Consider the following 21,293-nt stretch of genomic DNA (forward strand, 5'->3'; position numbering starts at 1 on the left):
TACAATGAGACAGAGTATTTGCGGCATTTGGAGAGGATATTTGCTTATGATTCTCGCGTTTACAGTGATGTAATGAGGACAAATCCAAAGAGTTGGTGTAGGGCATTCCACAAGGTTGGTAATTACTGCAAAGATGTCGACAATAACCCGACTGAGTCATTTAACAGCTCCATCAACAAGGCAAGAGAGAAGCCTTTTGTTGCCATGTTAGAGGCAATAAGACGACTGGCCATGGTGCGAATTGCAAAGAGGTCTGCCTTATCTCATTCTCACACAGGTAAAACATATATTCTCCTACTTATGTAATTTTTTTTTTGTTTATACTACTCATGTTTTTCACAAATGTTTGCAAGGATCTGTACTCCATATGTTGTTATGTTTCTTGCGGATGAGCACAAACTAGCATCTATGGCTAAGGTATCAACAAGCACAAATGGCACATTTGAAGTCAAAGTCAGTGGAGACTCTCACCGTGTCTGTCTAAAGAAGATGACTTGTACGTGTCAGAAGTGGCAAATTTGTGGCATCCCATGTGAGCATGCATATGGTCTCATCATTCATAAGACGCTAAAGGCTGAAGACTACGTCTGCCAGTGGTTCCGAACAGCTATATGGAGGAGAAATTATGAAGAAGGCCTAATTCCACAAAGGAGTGCAAAGTTTTGGCCTCACACAAATGAGAATAAAGTGTTTGCAGAACCACCTAAAGAAAACCAGACCAAGGCTGACAAGAAAAGGAAGAAGGGTGTGAATGAGTCACCTACTAAGAAGCAACCAAAACAGAAGAAAAGAATAATGCATTGTGGCATTTGTGGGGAAGCTAACCATAACTCTAAGTTCCATAAGGCTGAATTTGCCAAGGTATGATGCATTATTGCTTTGATGGTTTAAATTTCTAACTTTGATGGTTTTACTAAATTTCTATTTTTTTTTTCAGCCTTCTCGACAGCCTTCTCAAGTTGAACCAAGTCAAGGTTCACTAACTCAAGAATGATCAAGTAGCTACTTCTAACTAGGGTGCTAATTTTGTGGTTGCCTATAATGTATTTTTCGACCACATAAACTCTTGTCTTCCCCTAGGTCGCTTAGTTTCTTTTGTCTCAAATGGTGAAATTTGTGGTTGCCTATAATGTATTTTTGACCACAACAACTCTTGCCTTTATTATCTCTTTTGTATGATCTATTTTAACGTTTATGACATTGAATTTAATCTCTTTGCTCCCTATCTCTTTTGTATTATTTTGTATGAAAGCATAGCTTCATGTTTAACTTCATGTTTGAAACAAATGGAGCTTCATGTTTACCACAAAAGGTTTGTAATACAAATGTCTTAACACAAAAGGTTACAACCATGACCATACACCATCTTCAACCAACTACTTTGCTTAGTCCAATCATGACCATACAGACTAACAATATAACACTCATCATCTTTTTATTCCATGATTTGGCTTCACCTAAACCATCTTCAACCTTCTCCAAGACCTCTTTCTCCATCTTCTCATAAACCATAGTATCAAACTCCAACCTCTCTGTCCTAAGCTCTTTCAGCTGTTGCTCAAGTCCAGCATTCCTCGAGATCAATGCATCTACCTCATTCAGCAAAGCTTCATCGACCCACTTGAACGTGTGTTCATCGTTCCGAAGCTACCAATTTCCCATAAATTAGAACCAACCAAAATCATGAAACAAGAAGAAAAAAACAAAACTTTTACCTTATTTGTTGCAACAAAACTACAACGGTAGTATCTCCGGTAAGGATTCGGATCAGATTTCGAGATCAAGATCAATGCCACAACAGCTTCCCCGCACCAACATCTCTTTGGCACACCGAAAACTCTTCCTCTCGCACGAGAACTGGAAGTTCCAGTCGACTTTGTTGATAAATTGCTCATTCTGGAGCTCGAATTCGATAATGGGAACCCAGAAAATAAGACAGAAGAAGAACAATGTCAAGTTGATTGTAGGGTTCGTGATATTTGAAAATTGGGAATTTGTGGGTAAGGAATCGGGTCGTGACTATGTAGGGATCGGGTCATAATTGGTTTAATTTTGAGTTTATATTGTTTGGTCTGCGGTTCACCGGATAAACCGAAGCAATTCATTTCCAGGGGGATATAGGTGTAGAACTTTTAATTTGGGGGGACATAGAGATTGGTCATAGTTTACATAGCTATATAGATTGTGGCTCAAGTTCGGGCTCCATCCAGCGAGATATGATAGTTCTTGGGGGTAGCTCGTTTCTCCATCAAAACACATGAAGAAAAAAGTTTTCTGAGAGTTAGACGACAAAACCATAGGAGTCCATGGATCATCGACAATTAAACACGAGTTGGCATGCTGTTGAAGCTCTAGAAGAAAGTGCCAACTCCTTGATCATCTCAAATTTTGGAACTTCTACTTCAAATGATGTGACTGTCATAGTCTTTAAGTGAACGACATTTTTCAAGATATAAACTGCCACATCTCTCTCTCCTGGTGTTCCTATGTATCCCCACCATTTGAGAGTTTGTAGACTCAACAACATACATTCAGGGACAGTACTTGGTTGAATCCAGTTAACCATCATATCTTCATGACAGTGATCCTGCGATCGAACAGATGAATTAGACTTTTACCGTGTTTTCTTTTTGATAAAAGACTTTTACCATGATGTTGTGCATCAGGGCAAGAAAGAAAGAGTCAAACGAACAAACTTACATCCATTTCAGAAAGGTCTAGTACTTGTAAGTTAGAAGAATCTTTGAGCAGTCGGACAAGCAGATTCGAAGAAAACTCCCCAAAACATATCTTCAGATGTTCAAGCTGGTTGAAGACAAAACCTTCATCATACATAGCCTGCCCATAAATATTGAAATTATTAACAGATGATTATACTAGATGAGTTGGTAAATGGAAAATCATTACCTTTGAAGATATACATATTGAAAGACGCTTGACAGATGTGATTGATCCAATAAGACTCTTGATGTTATCCAAACCAACCTCTACATATGCCTCCATCAAGTTAGGCATATTCTCAACCAAACAATAGTGACTCTTATCATTACAATCTTCAAGTTTAAAATACTTTAAAAAAGGAGTTCTTATCTCAATTTCATCTATATCAAAATTATAAGGTATATAGAGCGATAAACTCTGCAAAGATGGGACAACAACAGTTAACTTTCCCATGTTGTCAACCTCACGTAAATCCACCAATAGATCTTCAAGAACAGGGCAATTAGATAGAAGCCGTTGAAGAGATTCTTCATTGAAGTATATTACTCTTTTAAGTTGCAAAGTTTTCAGAGAGGGAAGAACACCCATTCGAGGAACATCCAAGAGAATATTGCCTTCGAGTTTCAAGATCACGAGCGATTTGCATGTATACAAGTTACTAGGCAATATGTTTGGCTTCATCGGATATGAAGAATAATAGACCTTCAGCTTACGTAAGCAGCGAGAAACTGCTATAACAACCCAAAGCTTGATATTCTCAGCTTTAAACTCTGAACTACAAACAAGACGAAAGCTTTCTATAACCGGAGCTCTATGCAACGGCAGATTTTTTTCAAGAAAACACTGTAACATTTCGCAATCAGAAGGTGAATAATGTCTACCACCGTAATCAAGTTTAGGCAACCACATCCAAAGATACTCCCATCGTTTCGACAAAATGCTAGTAGACACAGCAACTTTAGTCGGAACAAACAATAATATCTTGATAAGAAACTCATCAGATAACTCACTGATTCAGTCCATCGCTTTACAAAACCCCCCCCCCAAGTTACTAAGTTACTGTTCACAGAAGTTCCGACCTTGATAAGAACAAATAAAACACAAGAAAACATCTTTTAAGGCTCAAGAATCTAGCAGAACGAATTAGTAACAAGTGAAAAAAAAACTCAGACACAAGAAGGAACGAGACAAAACCTTAGAGAAAGTGTCCTAAGAACTGTATACCCTTTTCAGTTCTGAGTAGACATGGATGTCTGAACTAGGTAAGAATCGAGGAAGGGTAAATGTAAAAAGAAGCTTCAATCGAAAAGCATGGATTATTAGAAGATACCTGAATCGCTGAGCATCGGGAACGGCCAAAGCTTCGTCCTCGCCGTTGCTACTCTCACCACTCATCAAACCTTTTCGGCTTCCATTTTAATTTGGGGGTTACTGATGGGCATCTTACTGGGCCTGATAATTAAAGGCCGAGCTTTCATTGTTAAAACTCTATTTCTCGTATTGTGGGAAAGTAAAAATAAAAATTGGTTGAACAAGCAGATCCGACGAACGCTCTCTGCATCTACATACTGTGCCGGCCCAACAGAGGGTCCTATGCACAAATTTAAAAATGTGTCTTTTTCACCTATGACAAAAGTTATATGTTTTATGTGATTTTCAACTTCAGCTTTATATTGCATAAACATTTCACATGCCACAACTTGATATTTTAAAGCTTTTGTCAATATTTATGACAGTGGGATATAGGTGTATTTTAAAGCTTTTTTGTATGATATGTCAAAAAAGCTTTAAAATATCAAGTTGTGGCCTTCAGCTTTATATGTGATTTTCAACTTCAGCTTTATATTGCATAAACATTTCACATGCCTCATCCTTTGATCTTAATAAATAAACTCTTGTATATCTAGAAAAATCATCGACAAATGTAATGTAATAATGCTTGCCACCTCTACTAGTGGTGCTTTTAAAATCAGCCAAATCAGAATGAATAAGTTCAAGCAATTCAGATTTTCGATTAACAGGATATGAAAAAGGCTTTCTAGCATGCTTTGCTTCCACACAAATTTCACATTTTGAGATATCCTTTTCTAAGTTATCAGGAATCAAATTAGCATGCTTTAAACGTTTGATTGAGTTCACATTTAAGTGACCTAATCTACCATGCCAAGTATCCAAAGCACTCACAAAGTAAGCAGAAGCACTAGCACTTTCATTCATTATTTCAAGTACAAAGAGATTTCCCTTACAAAAGGCTTTTCCCACATACCCCCCATTCTTAGTTATCACTAATTTTCCAGCCTCATAAGTTTGCTTAAACCCAGCATTCATCATCAAAGCACCAGAAATTAAATTCCTACGCATGTTTGGGACAAACAAGACCTTAGTCAAAGTTAAAATTCTTCCAGAGGATAATTTCAAAGAAACTTCACCAACTCCAGCAACTTGCAAAGCACTAGCATCACCTAAGTACACACTATCACCATCAGATTCATCAAGAGTTTTAAAGAGAGTCTTTTGGCTGCAGATGTGACGTGTGGAACCTGAATCAATGATCCATTCCACCACATCAATCGCAGCATTTACCTCAGTGGTGACAGCAATTAGTTCTTCTGTGAGGTGAGCTTTGTTTGGTTCATTTGGCTGAGGTGGTAGACGGCAGTCCTGCTTTTTGTGTCCTGCCTTATTGCAATTCCAGCATTTGAGTTTCTTCTTGAATTCAACAGATGGTTTAAAGGCAACACCATTGTTCTTCCCTTGGTTTTTGTTAAATTTGAACCTGCCCTTTGCACCACCAGAAGTTTCCACCACATTAGCATTATCAGGAATAGTACGAGAGATGGTGTTGTTACCCAAGTAGTTTCTGTTGGCATCCTCAATCATTATGTCAGGAATCAATTCATCAAGCGACATCTTCTTTTTCTCATGCTTCAGCTTGGATCGATAGCCATTCCATGATGGAGACAATTTGTCAATGAGCACTAAAGCAGCCAGTTGCTCATCGATTGGTATGCCTTCAGCCTGAATCTTGGATACAATGGCTTCATACTCGTGGAGTTGATCGAGAACAGGGAGATCATCCTTCATCTGAAAGGAGGTCCATTTTGAAGTCACGTATTGTTTCTTGCCTTCATCTTCAGCCCCGTATCTTTTCTTCAAGTTGTTCCAAATCTCCTTTGCCGAGTCATAGTTGACATATATATCAAACAACTTCTCCGAAAGGTGTTTGATGATGTGGCCACGGCAAGAGCGATTGTGATCTTCCAAGGAGCCTTCAGGTTTTGACTTACTTGATTGGGTCAAGTCTGCTTGAGAAGAAGACTCGGACGTGTCTTCAACGAGAACGTAGTCTAAGCAAAACCTCTTGAAAAAAGAACATGAGTTCCTCTGACCATCGACGGTAATTGGAACCAACCAAAGGTTGAAGCTTTGACAGATCTGGCACTGCAGAGTTCTTTGGCAATCTGAATCGTGATAGAACCAACAAAGGTATTTTTTCGCTCAAGATTGTTGGAAACAGAACCAGACTCAGAACAAATGAGAAAGAACAGAGAAGCTTAAGTTGCAGAGCTGTAGAAAATCTACTGCACTTGAGCGAAAAACCGCCTAATCCCGGTGCAAGATAACCAAGACGGCTCACTCCAGGGTTTACTCTGCTCTCAATTGAACTGTGTACTCAATTCAATTGAGATGAAACTCTCAAACTCAAAATCAGAAATTAGAAGAAGAAGAAGAAGACGAAGAAGTAGAAAAGAGAAGAAGTTCTTTTTTTCATCTCAAAATAGAAGGCTGGGCTCATGTCTTTATACCACAAAATCAAACTTTCCCTCCGAAATTTCAGTCATCTCTCTGCCAGTTACAACCGACCTCAAGCAAAACTGTCGATCTCAACTTTTTCTTTAAGGAAGAAAGACTTTGTCAAAACACAATACACGACAACACCAAAGTTGGGTAATTAAAGCCCAACTGAATAAAAGCCCATTTGAGAAACATATCCAACAGCTTTTTGGGGGTGAATCATACTTACTACCGTAATCAAATTTAGGCAACCACATCCAAAGATACTCCCATCGTTTAGACAAAATGCTAGTGGATACAGCAACTTTAGTCGGAACATACAATAATATCTTAATAAGCAGCTCATCACATAACCCGCTGATTCTGTCCATATCTTTCTAAACCACCAAATTAGTCTTGTTACGGTTTCCAACAAGTTCCAACCTAGATAAGGAAAAAAAAAACACACACACACACAAATAAAAACATCTTCAAGACTAAAGAAGCTAAAGAAGTAGTAAAAAGTGAAAAACTCAGACACAAAGAGGACGGGACAAAATCTTAGAGAAAGCTGAAGGCCCCGGTGAACCCGTATCAGAAGATAGACGGAAAGTACCCGAAGAACTGTATACTAGACTTGATTTTCTGTACTAGGAATCCAGGAAGGTTACATGTAAAATTGGTGTAGACTAGCTACGCGATCTTGTTTAGTCTGTGAATCCCGTCTTCTTATTGCGTTGAGAACACGCTTGGTCTGGCTGTGATAGGATTAAGAGAAGAAAAATTCTTCAAATAAAAGTTATGTCTTACGATCAACGAATCGAAAACCAACAACTATGAATTGTTAAGTTTCTATTATATCTAGAAGGCTAGAACCTAAATAAAAGGAAAACAGAGACACCGACTAAGCATAAAAAAAAAAATAAAGCTTAAATCAAAAAGCATCGAAATCGCTAAGCTTAAGGAACGGCGGCAAAACCTTTCTGTTTATATGGTCATGTTCCTGGGCCTGATTATGGGCCGAACTTTTCTGTTAAACTCCTTTTTCTTATTTGGAGTCCTAATAAACACACTTATATTAATTTTCAAAGATCATACAAACGTTTCATATGACGCTGTTACCTGTTAGTTAATATTGTCCATTACAGAAAGTCCCTAGATAATATGAAGATATGAGACATGTGGAGAGGTCGGAGACTCTCTAAAGTCTAAACCGACATTAGTTAAAGGGCAATTGTCATAAATAACACTAAAATAGGTTTTTATTCCAAAAATATCACACTTTAGTTTTTTTTCTCAAAAATACCACATAATTGAACTAAATTTCTAATACTAAAAACTAATTCCTAAATTCTAAATATTAAACACTATCCCTAAAAACTATACCCTAAAACTAAATGTGTTAACCTAAACCTAAAAAATAAATTTTATATCCTTAAAAATCAATTTTTTGTGTTTATGGTAATTTTAGAAAAAAATAATTTTATGGTATTTTTGGAAAAAAAAAAATATTAGTGGTATTTAAAGGAATTTCGGTTAGTTAAACTAATGGAGACCAACTTTGCTAACTACGACGACTTTTAGGAGACATGGAGATGTATATTTGTTTGTTCAATGAAGATATATGAACTGAAACCTCTTGGCTCAATATTAATATGGGCTTTCTTTTGCAAGCGAGAGGCCCAAATTCTAACCAATCTCCACCAACGCAAGTGGACACAAATCTCCAAGAGAAACAGAGTCAAAATCTCAAGAAAACCTATTAGCCTTGTTTCCAGCAAGAAGGCAGAGAAGCAGAGAGAGAGAGAGAGAAAGCAGCAGCAGCTTCTTCTTCCTCCTCCTCTACTGCAAAGCTTTCTCTCATGTGGACTTCAAATCCTTCCCTGCTTCTCTCTCTCCACATTTCTAAACCAACATTCTTCTTCTTCTTCTGACACTTTACCAGACCCAACCCAACCAACATTCACCGCCAAAAATTCAAGCAAGCACCAACCAAACCAAGTCACAATCCGCCGTTAAAGATGCTTCTCCCAAACTTCACAAACACCATTTTCATTCTCTGCCTCTTCTTCTTCACACTCCTCGCCGCTACTAAACCCCTAAATCTCACTCTCCCTCACCAACATCCTTCCCCTGACTCCGTCGCTCTCCATGTCATCAGGTAATCAAAAAGTTCCTATCTTTCTCTCTCTCTCCTTTCACATTTTCCCAATAAAAACTAAATCTTTCTTCTTCTTCCTCCTCCTCCAAAATTCACAGGAGTGTCAATGCATCTATGGCAAGAAGACAACTAGGCTCCTCATCATCCTCATCGTCCTCATCCTCTTCTTGCCGTACCGGAAACCCAATCGACGATTGCTGGAAGTGCAGCGACTCAGACTGGTCATCAAACCGTCAAAGACTCGCCGACTGTTCAATCGGCTTCGGACACGGCACACTCGGAGGCAAAAACGGCAAGATCTACGTCGTCACCGACTCCTCCGACAACAACCCAACAAACCCAACTCCAGGAACACTCCGTTACGGCGTTATCCAAGAAGAGCCGCTCTGGATCGTCTTCTCTTCAAACATGCTCATCAGATTGAAACAAGAACTCATCATCAGCAGCTACAAGACCTTAGACGGCCGTGGGTCAGCAGTACACATCACAGGGAACGGCTGCTTAACTCTACAATACGTTCAACACATCATCATCCACAATCTCCACATCTACGACTGTAAACCTTCAGCTGGATTCGAGAAACGAGGTAGATCCGACGGAGACGGGATCTCGATCTTCGGATCTCAGAAGATCTGGGTTGACCATTGCTCCATGAGCCATTGCACCGACGGGCTTATAGATGCGGTGATGGGTTCAACAGCTATAACGATATCTAACAACTACTTCACGCACCACGACGAGGTGATGTTGTTGGGTCATGACGATAACTACGGGCCTGATACGGGGATGCAGGTGACGATAGCGTTTAATCATTTCGGACAAGGGCTTGTTCAGAGGATGCCTAGATGTCGGAGAGGTTATATTCATGTTGTGAATAATGATTTCACTGAGTGGAAGATGTATGCTATTGGTGGTAGTGGTAACCCAACCATTAACAGCCAAGGTAATCGTTACGCTGCTCCTTCTGATCCTAGCGCTAAAGAGGTAACTTTAATCTTACTACAAAGTTTACATTTTTTTTTTTTGAATTACCCATATCTAAATATCTTTCCTTTTTTTTTATATGTTCTTGTTGTTATAATGATGTGGGAACAACACTTCTTTATCTTTAAGAACTTTTTAGGGTTTAGTATGTTTTTGTGGATAGATTTAAAAACCATAGAGAACTTTTCTTTAGACAAATGTGTAGTTTTCATTCCTATGAGTCCAGTTCATATTTCACATGGACAGTTGTTGTGTTGGTCTTTAGCTACTAGGAGGAAAAAAAATATCTTCAAATATCCGGTTATAAGTTTTTATGTAAATGGGAAAAAAAATGACATAAAGAAAGAAGAATCTTATTTTTTTATGAGAATTGGGTCTACGAGGAGTGAGAGAGATAGCGATGGTATGTGTATAGTATAAGTGCATGACAGCCATGTGGGCTGCTTCTTCTTCTTCTTCTTCTCTGTCCTCCTCCACACACTTTTTTTTTTTTGTTGTTTAAGTATTCACCACGCGCTAAGACGGGGCGTGGAACAGAGATTGTTTTTGCTGATTTGGTGTAAACAAAAAAAAAGCAGGTGACGAAGAGAGTGGACTCGAAAGACGATGGAGAATGGGCGAATTGGAATTGGAGAACGGAAGGAGATCTGATGGAGAATGGAGCTTTCTTTGTGGCATCTGGTGAAGGCATGAGCTCAATGTACTCTAAAGCTTCTAGTGTGGACCCTAAAGCTGCTTCTCTCGTCGACCAGCTCACTCGGAACGCTGGCGTTTTTGGCGGTCCCAGGTACTACTTTTTTTTTACCCTTCTTTTAATGAAAACATCTTATTAAAAAAAAAAAATGAAGCATGATCTTATACTACTACTAATTAAAATTAGCTGTGAAAGCGCGTGCTTAGATAGAGGAGGGAGCGTATGATTTGCTATTGCCGTTAAGTCCAAGCCTCTGATAACAACCCTAATTATTTTACTATTTTGGTTTGTGTTTTTTAGTCTTTCTATTTTATAGTCTTGTTTATGTCACTACGTATAATGGGTTTTGAAAGTTGACTAGTATAGAATAAACTGGTCCTTACTTTTTCTTTTGAGGTTCTAAGTTATATTCAAAATTATTCCTAAATGAAGATATGTAACTAGAGTATTATTAGTTGGAAATTTGGTAAATCATTACTAATTTGAATAAAGAATAGCTCTTTGAGAGAATGTGAGACAATAGGATTTTGGCAGTATTCCAAAATTCCAAGTAGAGAGAGTTGCACGTGATCGTCTGCTTGGGGAACCGACCAACTTGACTAATGTCTCTACCCACTTGCCTATTTTTCATATTTTACTACTTTATTCTTTTTCGAGTTTCCATCATTTTTTTTGTCCATTTGGGATAATTGGGGGCGGTCTAAATGTCTGTCATATTGTGTTAATTAAGATCTTGATGCAGCTACATTTTGATACATCAAATCTAATTTATTTGTCATTCTATGATACAAAAGCCAATTAGTTTTTTTGGGAGTAATGATGTCATTATGAGTTAGAGGGGACCCTTACGTAGAAAGATGATTCCTTTTTCTATGGATCCATAAAGTCCTTTTAAATCGCATTAGTTAATGTATCCTTTTTTTGACTTTTTTTTTTATTTTAAGCTAACGTATGATCAAATCTTCATACTGTATAACTTTCTAATGAGATGATTTTTTGGTGAGTACAGGGATGATCAAGGTCAGAGTGGCAATTCTTATTCACCGTATGGAGGTGAAGGCAGCGGTAGTGGCGGTGGAGGGATTGGCGATATGAGTGGTATGGGCGGTACAACAAGAGGAAGTAGTAGCAGCAGTAACGGCGACGACAGCAATTTCTTCGGGATGATATTTGGAAGCCCTGCACCGCCGCCGCAGACGCGTTTAACGTTATTGTTTTCTTTGTTAATGATTTCGGTTTTGTCATTGTCATCAACTCTATTATTGTTGTAAAACGGATGGATAACAAATAGGATATGGACCGTTCAAATTGATTGGTTTTTGGTGTAAAGTGGCAAAGTGGCTCTCTCTCTCCATTATTTTCTTACTTTTCTTTTTATGTTAACAATACAAACCTGAAATGGGACTGTGAAGGCAACGTCAAAGACGAACTTTGTCTCATCCAATCAAATGCATTGGCTCATCAGGAGGATGTAACATTTTCATCTTTCTATTAGTCAGCTCTTTGTTTCCATGTCCATTGTCCATTACCTTTTTATATCTTCTTGACGAAAACTACGTTACAAAAGAGTGTGTTGAAAAATTAGAAGAAATTAACCAATGAACTACAAGTCCAAGTCAAAATCAGTGTCTTCATTAAAAAAGTATGAGTCGGGAGTAGTTAAGAAACATATCGTCTATGCTGGTAAAACACTTGTAGTTCCTACCAAGTTTTGCAGAAGCAGCAATGAACAGCACTAAATTTTATCTTCTATGACATGATCTCGTCGGCGACATGTGGATTAATATTCCCGGTCGCCATTTACAAGAGACCCAAAAAATGAGAAAGAACAAACAAATAAACCAATTATTAGAGTGTTTCTAAAAAAACATTACTTTGATAAGAAAAAGAAAAAAAAAGATAGCTAAAGAAGTCATCAATTAGGGCTTTTAGTTAAGCAGCTAGAGAAGCAGCTTCTTCAAGTCTCCTCCATGTCAATTCTCTTTGTTCCAACATTACGCATGCCTTAGCTTCGTTCTCGGCGTGTTGTTTCTCGCACTCCTCAAAGAGATCAGTGTCCATCTCAAGAAACATTCTTCTAACGTTCTCAGATAGACCATGCACCGCTTGGTTCCAATGTCCTTTCATGTTCCTCTCCAATGCTTCAAAGATTATAGGGAAGATCACGTCTTTGTTCTGAGCAATCAAGCCTACGATATGTTCATTGTTCCACAAGAAAAGAGCTCTCTCTGCCACCTGCACTCCTCACATCTCTTATCAACAACCACACTCTATATCTCAAAATGTATTTGACTTGTTGTATCTATGACTAGCTTTTTCTAAGTACAAAACTCAAAAAGAAACGAACCTGGAAGTGTGCGCTATTAAGACATTTCCCAATCTGAGTAAAGAGAGGAACAACACATTGCTGAAACTCAGAGGGCTCTGTAGCATCCAAGACTTCTTCCAACTCTCCCAAGAACAGAACCTCCTTTTGACAATTCGTAAGCGGCCAAAACTTCAACAAGCCTCGGATCACGGAATCAGCCAACTTGTAATCTTTCTCCACAAACTGTGTCACGCAATACGACAACTGCTGGTGGTAGATGGAGATACTCTTAGACTTATGTAGTGGCAAAATAGCTTTCACAAGATACAACCTATGCTCCTCTCTCATAGGTACTGTAAAGCCATTGATCACGCTTCCAAGGATCTCCAACAACTCACCAACACCAATGCACCTCTCAGTCTCATACAAGAACTTGTAGAAAACGTTATAAATCGAACACCTGATAAAAGGGCGGTGAAATATGAACTTTCCATAGATCCTATGAAGAACAGTTTTCAAATACTCCCTCTCCCTAGGATCCTCAGAGTCAAACAAATCAAGTAACCTCGACACAAAGGTGTGATTGATGAACTTTTTCGCAGTCTTAGGCTCGATTTCGGAAGACACAACGTACCGCAAAAGAAGCTCGTAAACGAGCTGCAAATGAGGCCACCATGGCTCAAGATAAGGCTCTTCTTCTTCAGGATCATTCCCTTCAGGAGGAGCTCCAGTGTTCTCATGATGCGCAGGTGGGAGACACCGGAAAATGTTAGCTGAAACCATACGTATGAGCTCACTCTGCATCGTCTCATTGACTTTACCAGAGGAAGAGTGAAGGAAATCAACCAATTCAAGAAGCGTCTGCCTTTTGATCGCTTTCTCACGTGGCATTATCAGAGTATCAGAGAAATCACAATGGCAAGAACACATGTGAGCCTTCTTCATGAAGAGGAGAGGCCGATCTGAGGAAGACACGTCTTTTAACAGAGGAAGCACTTCGAGGGTCGGCGTTGTTGTGAACATTGGGTGGTTTGGTGTCTGCGAAGGAGAAGAAGCCGTCGTTTGAGACTCGCCATTCGAAACAGAGGATGCGGTGGTGGGTGCGGTGCGGCTGCTGCGGACGACGTTGTTGGTGGAGGGGTTGTTGTTATCTTGGTGGTGTTGATCTGATTTGTTGAATTTCTTCTGACCCAGTTTAATGATTTTGTTGAACATCTTCGATTTTTTTTTTTTGTTTGGTTCAATAAAAACGTAACCTTTTTTGGATTAATTGATTCAGAACCCTGTAAAAAGAATAAAGAAACCAAAAAGATTCGTCGTTGATTGAAACGAATGATGGAGGAAGAAAGATTATATATATATATATATTTACCTCTGAAACGTTGAATGGATCGGAGAATCTGAGAAAGAAGAAGCATTTAGGCCGAAACCAGAAACACCGTGAGAAAGAAGTTTTGATGTAAGAACGAAGGAGGAGGAGGAGGATCAAGTTTAGGGACATGTATTTTTAACCATGTATTGAAGCTTTGCATAAAAGTTATAAATATTAAGATGCAATTTCATAAACCAAATATTATTATGATTGGTTAGAGAAATTTTAAATAGGAAGACAAGTACATGTAGAATCTAATTTTTTAAAGATTCTTCTTTTCAAATCTATAAATTTACATAGTAAACTTTATTTTGTTTTTAAACGGCTGACGATGAAATAAATTACAGTATCTGACTATCTGTTGTGATATATGGGCCGAAGCCTAATATAATCAACCAGTGGCTTTCTAGCTGTAGGATCAATTTGGCATCACCAATTTGTAACTCTCTGACCTCTCACCATATAATATCTGTCTAGACTGTAGCGTACCAATTACCAAAGAAAACAGTGTGCTACTGTCCGATGGTAAAACCTAACGTATAAACTTAATTTGATTTATCACTAAAAGAAACCAACTTGACCAGACTACGTTTATATATATATATATATATATATATATTCTTCTAGACTCAAAAACTAAAACATCTGATTTATTACTTCTGGATGACATAAACACGTGTCACGCAGCTTCATTGTGTAACACTAGGTTACTACATGCAGACATCCCACGTGTCTCTACTCTGCATGTATCTCTCCAACACTTTCGTTACCTTAAACTTATGTGTAAATCAATCATCCCACTCTTTATATACACACAAAGCCATTGAGATCTCTGGGGACTAACTAAGGCCACCTCAAAACAAGACCCATCCATAACAGCGATCGATCATGGTGGCTAAAGCCTTAGCACAGCTAATAACATGCGCAATCTTCTTCTGCCACGTCGTAGCTTCCGTAGATGACATGATCACCATACGCCAAGTCACGGACGGTGGTCGTCGAGTACGCCCGAATCTGAATCTACTCGGAACCCACACGGAGAGCAAGTTCTAGGTTTTTATGTCCGATTACGGCAAGAGCTACTCCACTAGGGAGGAGTACGTCCACCGCCTCGGGATATTCGCCAAAAACGTCCTCAAGGCGGCTGAGCACCAGATGATGGATCCCACCGCCGTCCATGGAGTCACGCAGTTCTCTGACCTCACGGAAGATGAGTTCAAGCGGATGTACACTGGAGTAGCTGATGTTGACCGCGGTAGTGGCGTTACGGTTGGAGCGGAGGCACCCATGGTTGGTGTTGAGGGATTGCCTGATGATTTTGACTGGAGGGAGAAAGGTGGAGTTACTGAGGTCAAGAATCAAGTATGTTTTTATTCTATCTACGGGTGTTACATAGTTACATATTGTATATATAAATTGTCTAAAGGCTTGGATTACATATTTGATTGCAACGTAAAAAGAATATATATAGAATATGACCTGTTTCTTTTATTTTGTAATTAGGCATTTAATTTACTAGTTAGATTTAGAGTACTCTCAAATTAATGTTGCTAATTGTGACTTGGTATAGTAATTAATTGATATGTAGTTTCATAGAGAATTGTCTCGAACTCTATATATGATTTAAATTTGTTTGCGCTTAATTTGATTGAGAATATTGTGTCAATGGGTTTCTAACTACATGGTCATGGTGTGTGTGGATGTGAAGGGTGCATGTGGATCGTGCTGGGCATTTAGCACAACAGGAGCAGCTGAAGGAGCCCATTTTGTCTCCACCGGGAAGCTCCTCAGTCTTAGCGAACAACAACTTGTCGATTGTGATAAAGCGGTCAGTTTTTAAATCCATTAAATTTTCAATCTGACTTGGTCCTCCTTTTTTTATTTTAATTTGAAAATTTATTTTGTAATATACGAGTATAGTGCGATCCAATGGACAAAAAAGCATGCGACAATGGATGTGGTGGTGGACTCATGACAAATGCCTACGAGTATTTGATGGAAGCAGGAGGCTTAGAAGAGGAAAAATCCTATCCTTACACCGGTAAAAAAGGCCAGTGCAAGTTCGATCCTGCGAAGGTTGCGGTAAAAGTAGCGAACTTCACCACTATACCACTGGATGAGAATCAAATCGCAGCAAATTTAGTTCGACATGGTCCCTTAGCAGGTGATATTAATATGACTAAAATCAGCAATTTGTGTGTTCGAAGTCCAAATATCTAACGCTTAATTTGTTGTTGTGTTTTGTGTTTGATTGCACAGTGGGATTAAACGCGGTGTTCATGCAGACGTATATAGGAGGAGTGTCGTGTCCGCTTATATGCAGCAAGAGAAGGATTAACCACGGGGTACTACTTGTTGGGTACGGATCAAAAGGGTTTTCGATCTTGCGGCTTAGTAATAAACCCTATTGGGTTATCAAGAACTCATGGGGGAAGAAGTGGGGAGAGAATGGGTACTACAAGTTGTGTCGTGGCCACGATATATGTGGGATTAACTCAATGGTCTCTGCGGTAGCCACCCAAGTCTCGTCCTAGATGGGTCTCGTCTTCCCTTTGCACTCTCTTGGTTTATGTTTTAGGGTTTGATCATGTTTTAGGAGTGGAGTTAGGGGGTTTGGTCATTCCGCGACCGTTTGTCTTGACTGTCTTTGTAGTAACAATTGGTGATATATCTTCCCTTTATACATTTCTTCTTGAGAATGTTCCTTATTTAGTCGCACGTAATTAATCGTAGCTTGGTGAAATAGAAATAAAATTTGGTATGAGAAGAAAATAACTGTGGATTAGCAATCAGCGAAATTATAGCTAAAAATGAGATCTTTGAGATCGCAAACGATTATGAAATCACTGAACTAGTATTTCTTTGACCAAAATCTGTCGCTAAACAACTACAAAACAGATAAGAGTTGGTGACAGGTCGTTGCTATCACCGTAAAGAAGCACAGCCTAATCGTTTTCACGTACCCATCTTTCGTTTTGCACGGTCTTTTTCGTATCGGAACACTTTATTTGGTTTTGGATTTTTGACATCATATACTTGATACTTCGTTGTGGTTTTTACCTTTTAGTAGGATTTCGTTGAAAATTTAGCTTAATGTGTGTTTTTGATATATACTCATAAATTTATGTTTACTCTCTTTTAAATTGTATCAGCATATTATCATATACATATAGTAGAACAGAAGGGGCAATAAACATTTTTGTAAAGGAAAAAAAATCAATTGAAGGCTCGAGGGCTTCTCATCTTGAGCTTTGAGTGAGGCCGTTATTTTTTGGAATAGGTGGGCTACGTACTAGTATATGACTTCTGGATATATCTTCTATCGGTATTAACAAATTATGGAACCGACACAACACAACTATCGTTTTCCCAATCATATATACGAATACGATCAGCTATAACTGTATAGCACTTCTCCATTTCTTGAATGCCTCGAGGCACAAATGAGATCATTGAGATGGAATTGTAGATTTTGTAGGGATAATAAACTTTGAAAATAAATTTCTATGTTCTTTCATTAAAGATACAAAACATCAAATTATATGATTTTTTTTTTTTTTTTTTAAAAACATCATATGAAAATAAGAAGAGAAACTCACATAATTCATATTTTGACATAAGGAAAATAATTCATATTTTTAAAAAAATATTAAAATACCCTAATAACTCAATAATTCATATTCAAAATAACTCACATAATTCATATTCTCTAGGTTGTCTGCCTCAATCTTATGACTAATGAAAATAATAAATAAAAAAAATGAAAGGGTCTCAATAAAAACTTCGTATACGAGCCCCCATACGAGTTCTATCCAAACTGTGGATGAGACCTATATCGTATGACCGGAAAGAATCTCCGGCGTGTATTGGTGGATCGTCTTTTAACCGCTGCAACCTCTGGCAGATTTGTCAAAGAAGGGTCAAAACCCTAATTGAGATGGGCCAAAATTTTGGTTATGGCCTTCAAAAGGTTTTTGTTAAGGGGCCTAGTGAGTCCAAAAAAACTAGTAATGGAAATGGTGTCACCTGTTAATTCGTGGTTGTTAGACCAGTTTATTTTCCAAGATTTTGGGCCCAATAAAAACTTCAATGGAGTTAGGCCAGTTTCTAGGTTTCTTGTGTGTGTACCAGTGTGTATTTTTCTTGGTATTAAGAAAGATCTTAGGAAAATCCTCATTTTTTTGCTTTGTTCTAGCTACGAACAAAACAATGTATGTGCAACGTGTAAAAAGTTATAGACGCAAGTTAAATGTGTTACCTATAGACCATAAGGGTCTTGTAGTCTCAACTTCCTCCATCAAGGAGAGTGATATCTTCTTATTTTCTTCCTGCTGGGAGAGATCACTTTCTTAAAAGAGGTTAAGTCCAAAGCAGAATTTCAAGCGAAAAGAGCGGTCCCCAAATCTATTGGTTTTGTTTACTAGTAGTTTTTGTGAATTTTTGGACCCTGGAATGTCTGCTTCGGTGATAGTTTTTTCACTTTCCTCCTCTCTCACAGAGAGATTTCCCTTTAAGGCTGATCCATTTCTAGCATGGGTGCTTTTGCGAAAGGTGGTATATGCTCGTCTTATCATCCGATACATAGTATATTGTCGGAAGTGTCTTCTTCTTCCTAGTGGTGTCTTTTGGAGTGCATGGTTAGCTTTCTCTATTTTTCTGTCGAGGCGCTCGTGTTTTTTTCCTTGTCACCAATCCCTTGTCTTCACAGTCGCTTTGTGCTCTCTACTCTTGGGTAACCACTTGGTTTAGATATTTCAACGTGGTGTGGCAAGGTGGCTTTATCTTGGATCCTTTCTCCGGTACTTTACTCTTGGGAACTTGTTCCCAACCTACATGCTGCCTCCTTTTTCAGGGAGCTGAAGATTCATCATCTTTTCTGCGAGTTAGGTTTTTAAAAACCCGTCGGAATCTTTGTATTCCAGTGTGGCAAATTGTCGATTTATGACCAGTGATTCGGTCTTCGTCAGCCTCCCTTCACTTCATGTGATTGATCTCCTTGGTGGATCACACTATATCTATGGCTTTTATGCCCCCTTATCTTTGCACTAGCTTATTTAGTTGCACTTGTTATTTTTATCCTTCTTGTTATCTTGGGATGTTGTGGTTTGTTAGGAATCCTTCAATCTTTGTATTGTTTTTTCCCATGTAAGTTTTTTGACCGCTGAAAGACTCTTTTTAGAAGAGAGTTTAAGGGGCTGTTATTGGAGAGGTGATTTCTAAATCCAAATAGAATTGTAAATTCTAGATATCAAAATACATGGATTTTGAAATTAACATGTTTTATCCTTGGATTTGAACGGACCAAAAAAGATTGATTGTTGTCCCGTTGACAGGAAGATAACTCTTCTATTTTACACTTTCAAATCCATTTAAAATATATTGTGGATTTTGACATCCAAAAACAAATCATTAAATGAATAACATGGGATTTTAACAAGTATTTGTAAATTATAGAACAAATAACACCTAATTTTGATAAGTATTTTAAAATTAATGATTGAATAACACTTGATTTTTGTTTGGATTTCCAAATCCATTAAAATCATAGAACCAATAATCCCCTCGAACTTAATAGAACCGATGATTTATATCACCAACTTAATAAAATGGGGTTTGTTCGACAAAAAAAAAAATGAAAGGAATGTGCTCTTTTTTTTTTTTCTCCAATACATATAGATATATGTGTCAATTGACTATTGATTAAACAATAGTTAGATAACTGAAAAAAAAGAGAATTTACAAATATGGTTAAGAAATTGACCAAGTCAGATTACCATATTTTGTTGATGTTGTTGCTGTCGTATACGTGAGAGTAGGCCCCGTGATGCTTACCCGGTGCTAGGCAAGAGTATTCCACTAAAAGATTTTCTTCTATTACTAACCTCTCTTTCTTTAACTTCTTTTCTTTTTTCCTTTTTTTTCCTTTTCCTTAGTGAAATCTCAGATTTTCAACCTCTCTCAAAAGACAGCAAAAGTGTATTGAACAAGAACACACAGTGCGAACTCGAAGCCCACTTTTGTTAAAAAGTTTCACTTTCGGCGTTCTTTTTGATGCGATTAGAAGTAGACAAAAAAGCTAACCATTTTATAAAAGTAGTGTCTCAATTTTGTTTTAATGCTTAATTGTTTTTTAACAAACTGGATGGAAACATATCTTCTTGTAGTTGTGCTATAAGTAACCTGAACTATTTTCGCATTCTTTATTCGGTTAATATATTCGGTTTGAAAGCGATTTGTTAACATGGTCAAATTTGAATCCCGATACAGAATATGATTTTAAAAAAGTAAAACGTTGTTTAACTTAAATATCGACATCAAAATATGTACACTTAAAATTTTTGTAACCTTCGAAGATTAACAAAGAAACAAAACCATTTCATCTTATCTACCTGTGTGTCGGTAGTTCAACTAGGTCAGGTGTAATGGTTGTCCACCCAAAAAAAAAAAATGATTTAAAAAAAAAATTACGAATCTGAGTATTTGGCGATAAGGATAAAGACTAATATTGTTCTCCTCTCCAATGCAATAGTTTATGGACTTGAGTGTCATTTGACCTAAACATGCATCAAACTAAGCTTAAACAATCTAATCAAAACAAACCCTTGGTTGACCAAACCAAACCAACCATATAATATTTTCGAAGGTTCGTAAGCTTTCAAAATTTTATATGAAAGTAAAGAATTAACGACAAACTATAACAATCCAAACATCAGATATACACTATCGCATATGATGATCATGACTATAATCAAACTAAACAAAATTAAAAGCCGCATTTCATACACTAAAATCAAAATAATTTTGGTTTGACTTTGATACGTTTCTTTCAAACCAAAGTAACCCGAACTCGAACCCAATCTTTGTTTTAAACTGAAACTATAGTTGAGCTAACCATCGAAATATTGTCCATATGAAAATCGACGTCACATAAAAGAATGAAGCAACCAAACTAAAGATGAAATTTGCTACTAGGCATATTTGGACCGACGCATAATTGATAGGAATGAAAAAGATCTCAAATTCTAATAATAAAACATGTACTGTATATATAGTTTTGTAATGAAAATGTTGTTTCTGAGAGTGTCGGTGGATGAGACCGAACCGACAATCAAAGACGTGGGGTTACTCACAGATATATGTGACGTTCTCCGCACCGTCCCTCCCTCGACGCACGCACACGCGCAAGAACCAAACGACAACATTTGTTTTCTTTTTGGAATTTAATCAAATTCCTAACCAAATTAAATAATAAACCAAGATAATGAGTTTTTTTTTTTTT

General features: G+C 37.8%; 6 protein-coding genes across 6 annotated transcripts; 3 read left to right on the plus strand and 3 right to left on the minus strand.

Moving 5' to 3' along the window:
• Nucleotides 73–994, plus strand: LOC104699133. The gene is made up of 3 exons (XM_010414475.1): nucleotides 73–251; nucleotides 354–861; nucleotides 938–994. Exons 1-3 carry the CDS (start codon nucleotides 73–75, stop codon nucleotides 992–994), a joined length of 744 nt encoding a protein of 247 aa, XP_010412777.1.
• On the minus strand, nucleotides 1,369–1,895 carry LOC104699134 (uncharacterized protein At4g04775-like). Its single transcript, XM_010414476.1, has 2 exons — nucleotides 1,716–1,895; nucleotides 1,369–1,647 (listed from the first exon to the last, which is right to left on the minus strand). Exons 1-2 carry the CDS (start codon nucleotides 1,893–1,895, stop codon nucleotides 1,369–1,371), a joined length of 459 nt encoding a protein of 152 aa, XP_010412778.1.
• On the minus strand, nucleotides 2,312–6,892 carry LOC104699135 (FBD-associated F-box protein At4g10400-like). Its single transcript, XM_010414477.2, has 4 exons — nucleotides 6,742–6,892; nucleotides 2,908–3,598; nucleotides 2,701–2,838; nucleotides 2,312–2,587 (listed from the first exon to the last, which is right to left on the minus strand). The coding sequence occupies exons 1-4, from the start codon at nucleotides 6,885–6,887 to the stop codon at nucleotides 2,312–2,314; spliced, it is 1,251 nt and encodes a 416-aa protein (XP_010412779.1). The 5' UTR covers nucleotides 6,888–6,892.
• LOC104791770 (probable pectate lyase 13) lies at nucleotides 8,539–11,663 on the plus strand (the record flags this gene model as incomplete). Its single annotated transcript, XM_010517735.2, is given in 4 exon segments — nucleotides 8,539–8,656; nucleotides 8,755–9,640; nucleotides 10,219–10,427; nucleotides 11,344–11,663. Coding segments are annotated over 4 exon segments (1,475 nt in total), but the record flags the coding sequence as incomplete, so codon positions are not given.
• On the minus strand, nucleotides 12,061–14,168 carry LOC104791771 (serine/threonine protein phosphatase 2A 57 kDa regulatory subunit B' epsilon isoform-like). The gene is made up of 3 exons (XM_010517736.2): nucleotides 14,015–14,168; nucleotides 12,682–13,925; nucleotides 12,061–12,569 (listed from the first exon to the last, which is right to left on the minus strand). Exons 2-3 carry the CDS (start codon nucleotides 13,855–13,857, stop codon nucleotides 12,267–12,269), a joined length of 1,479 nt encoding a protein of 492 aa, XP_010516038.1. The 5' UTR covers nucleotides 13,858–13,925; nucleotides 14,015–14,168; the 3' UTR covers nucleotides 12,061–12,266.
• LOC104791772 (probable cysteine protease RD19D) lies at nucleotides 14,829–16,722 on the plus strand. The gene is made up of 4 exons (XM_019246817.1): nucleotides 14,829–15,376; nucleotides 15,723–15,842; nucleotides 15,935–16,178; nucleotides 16,274–16,722. Exons 1-4 carry the CDS (start codon nucleotides 15,074–15,076, stop codon nucleotides 16,546–16,548), a joined length of 942 nt encoding a protein of 313 aa, XP_019102362.1. The 5' UTR covers nucleotides 14,829–15,073; the 3' UTR covers nucleotides 16,549–16,722.

This window comes from Camelina sativa, chromosome 6 (assembly GCF_000633955.1).
Source record: "Camelina sativa cultivar DH55 chromosome 6, Cs, whole genome shotgun sequence".
NCBI classification, from domain to species: Eukaryota; Viridiplantae; Streptophyta; class Magnoliopsida; order Brassicales; family Brassicaceae; genus Camelina; species Camelina sativa.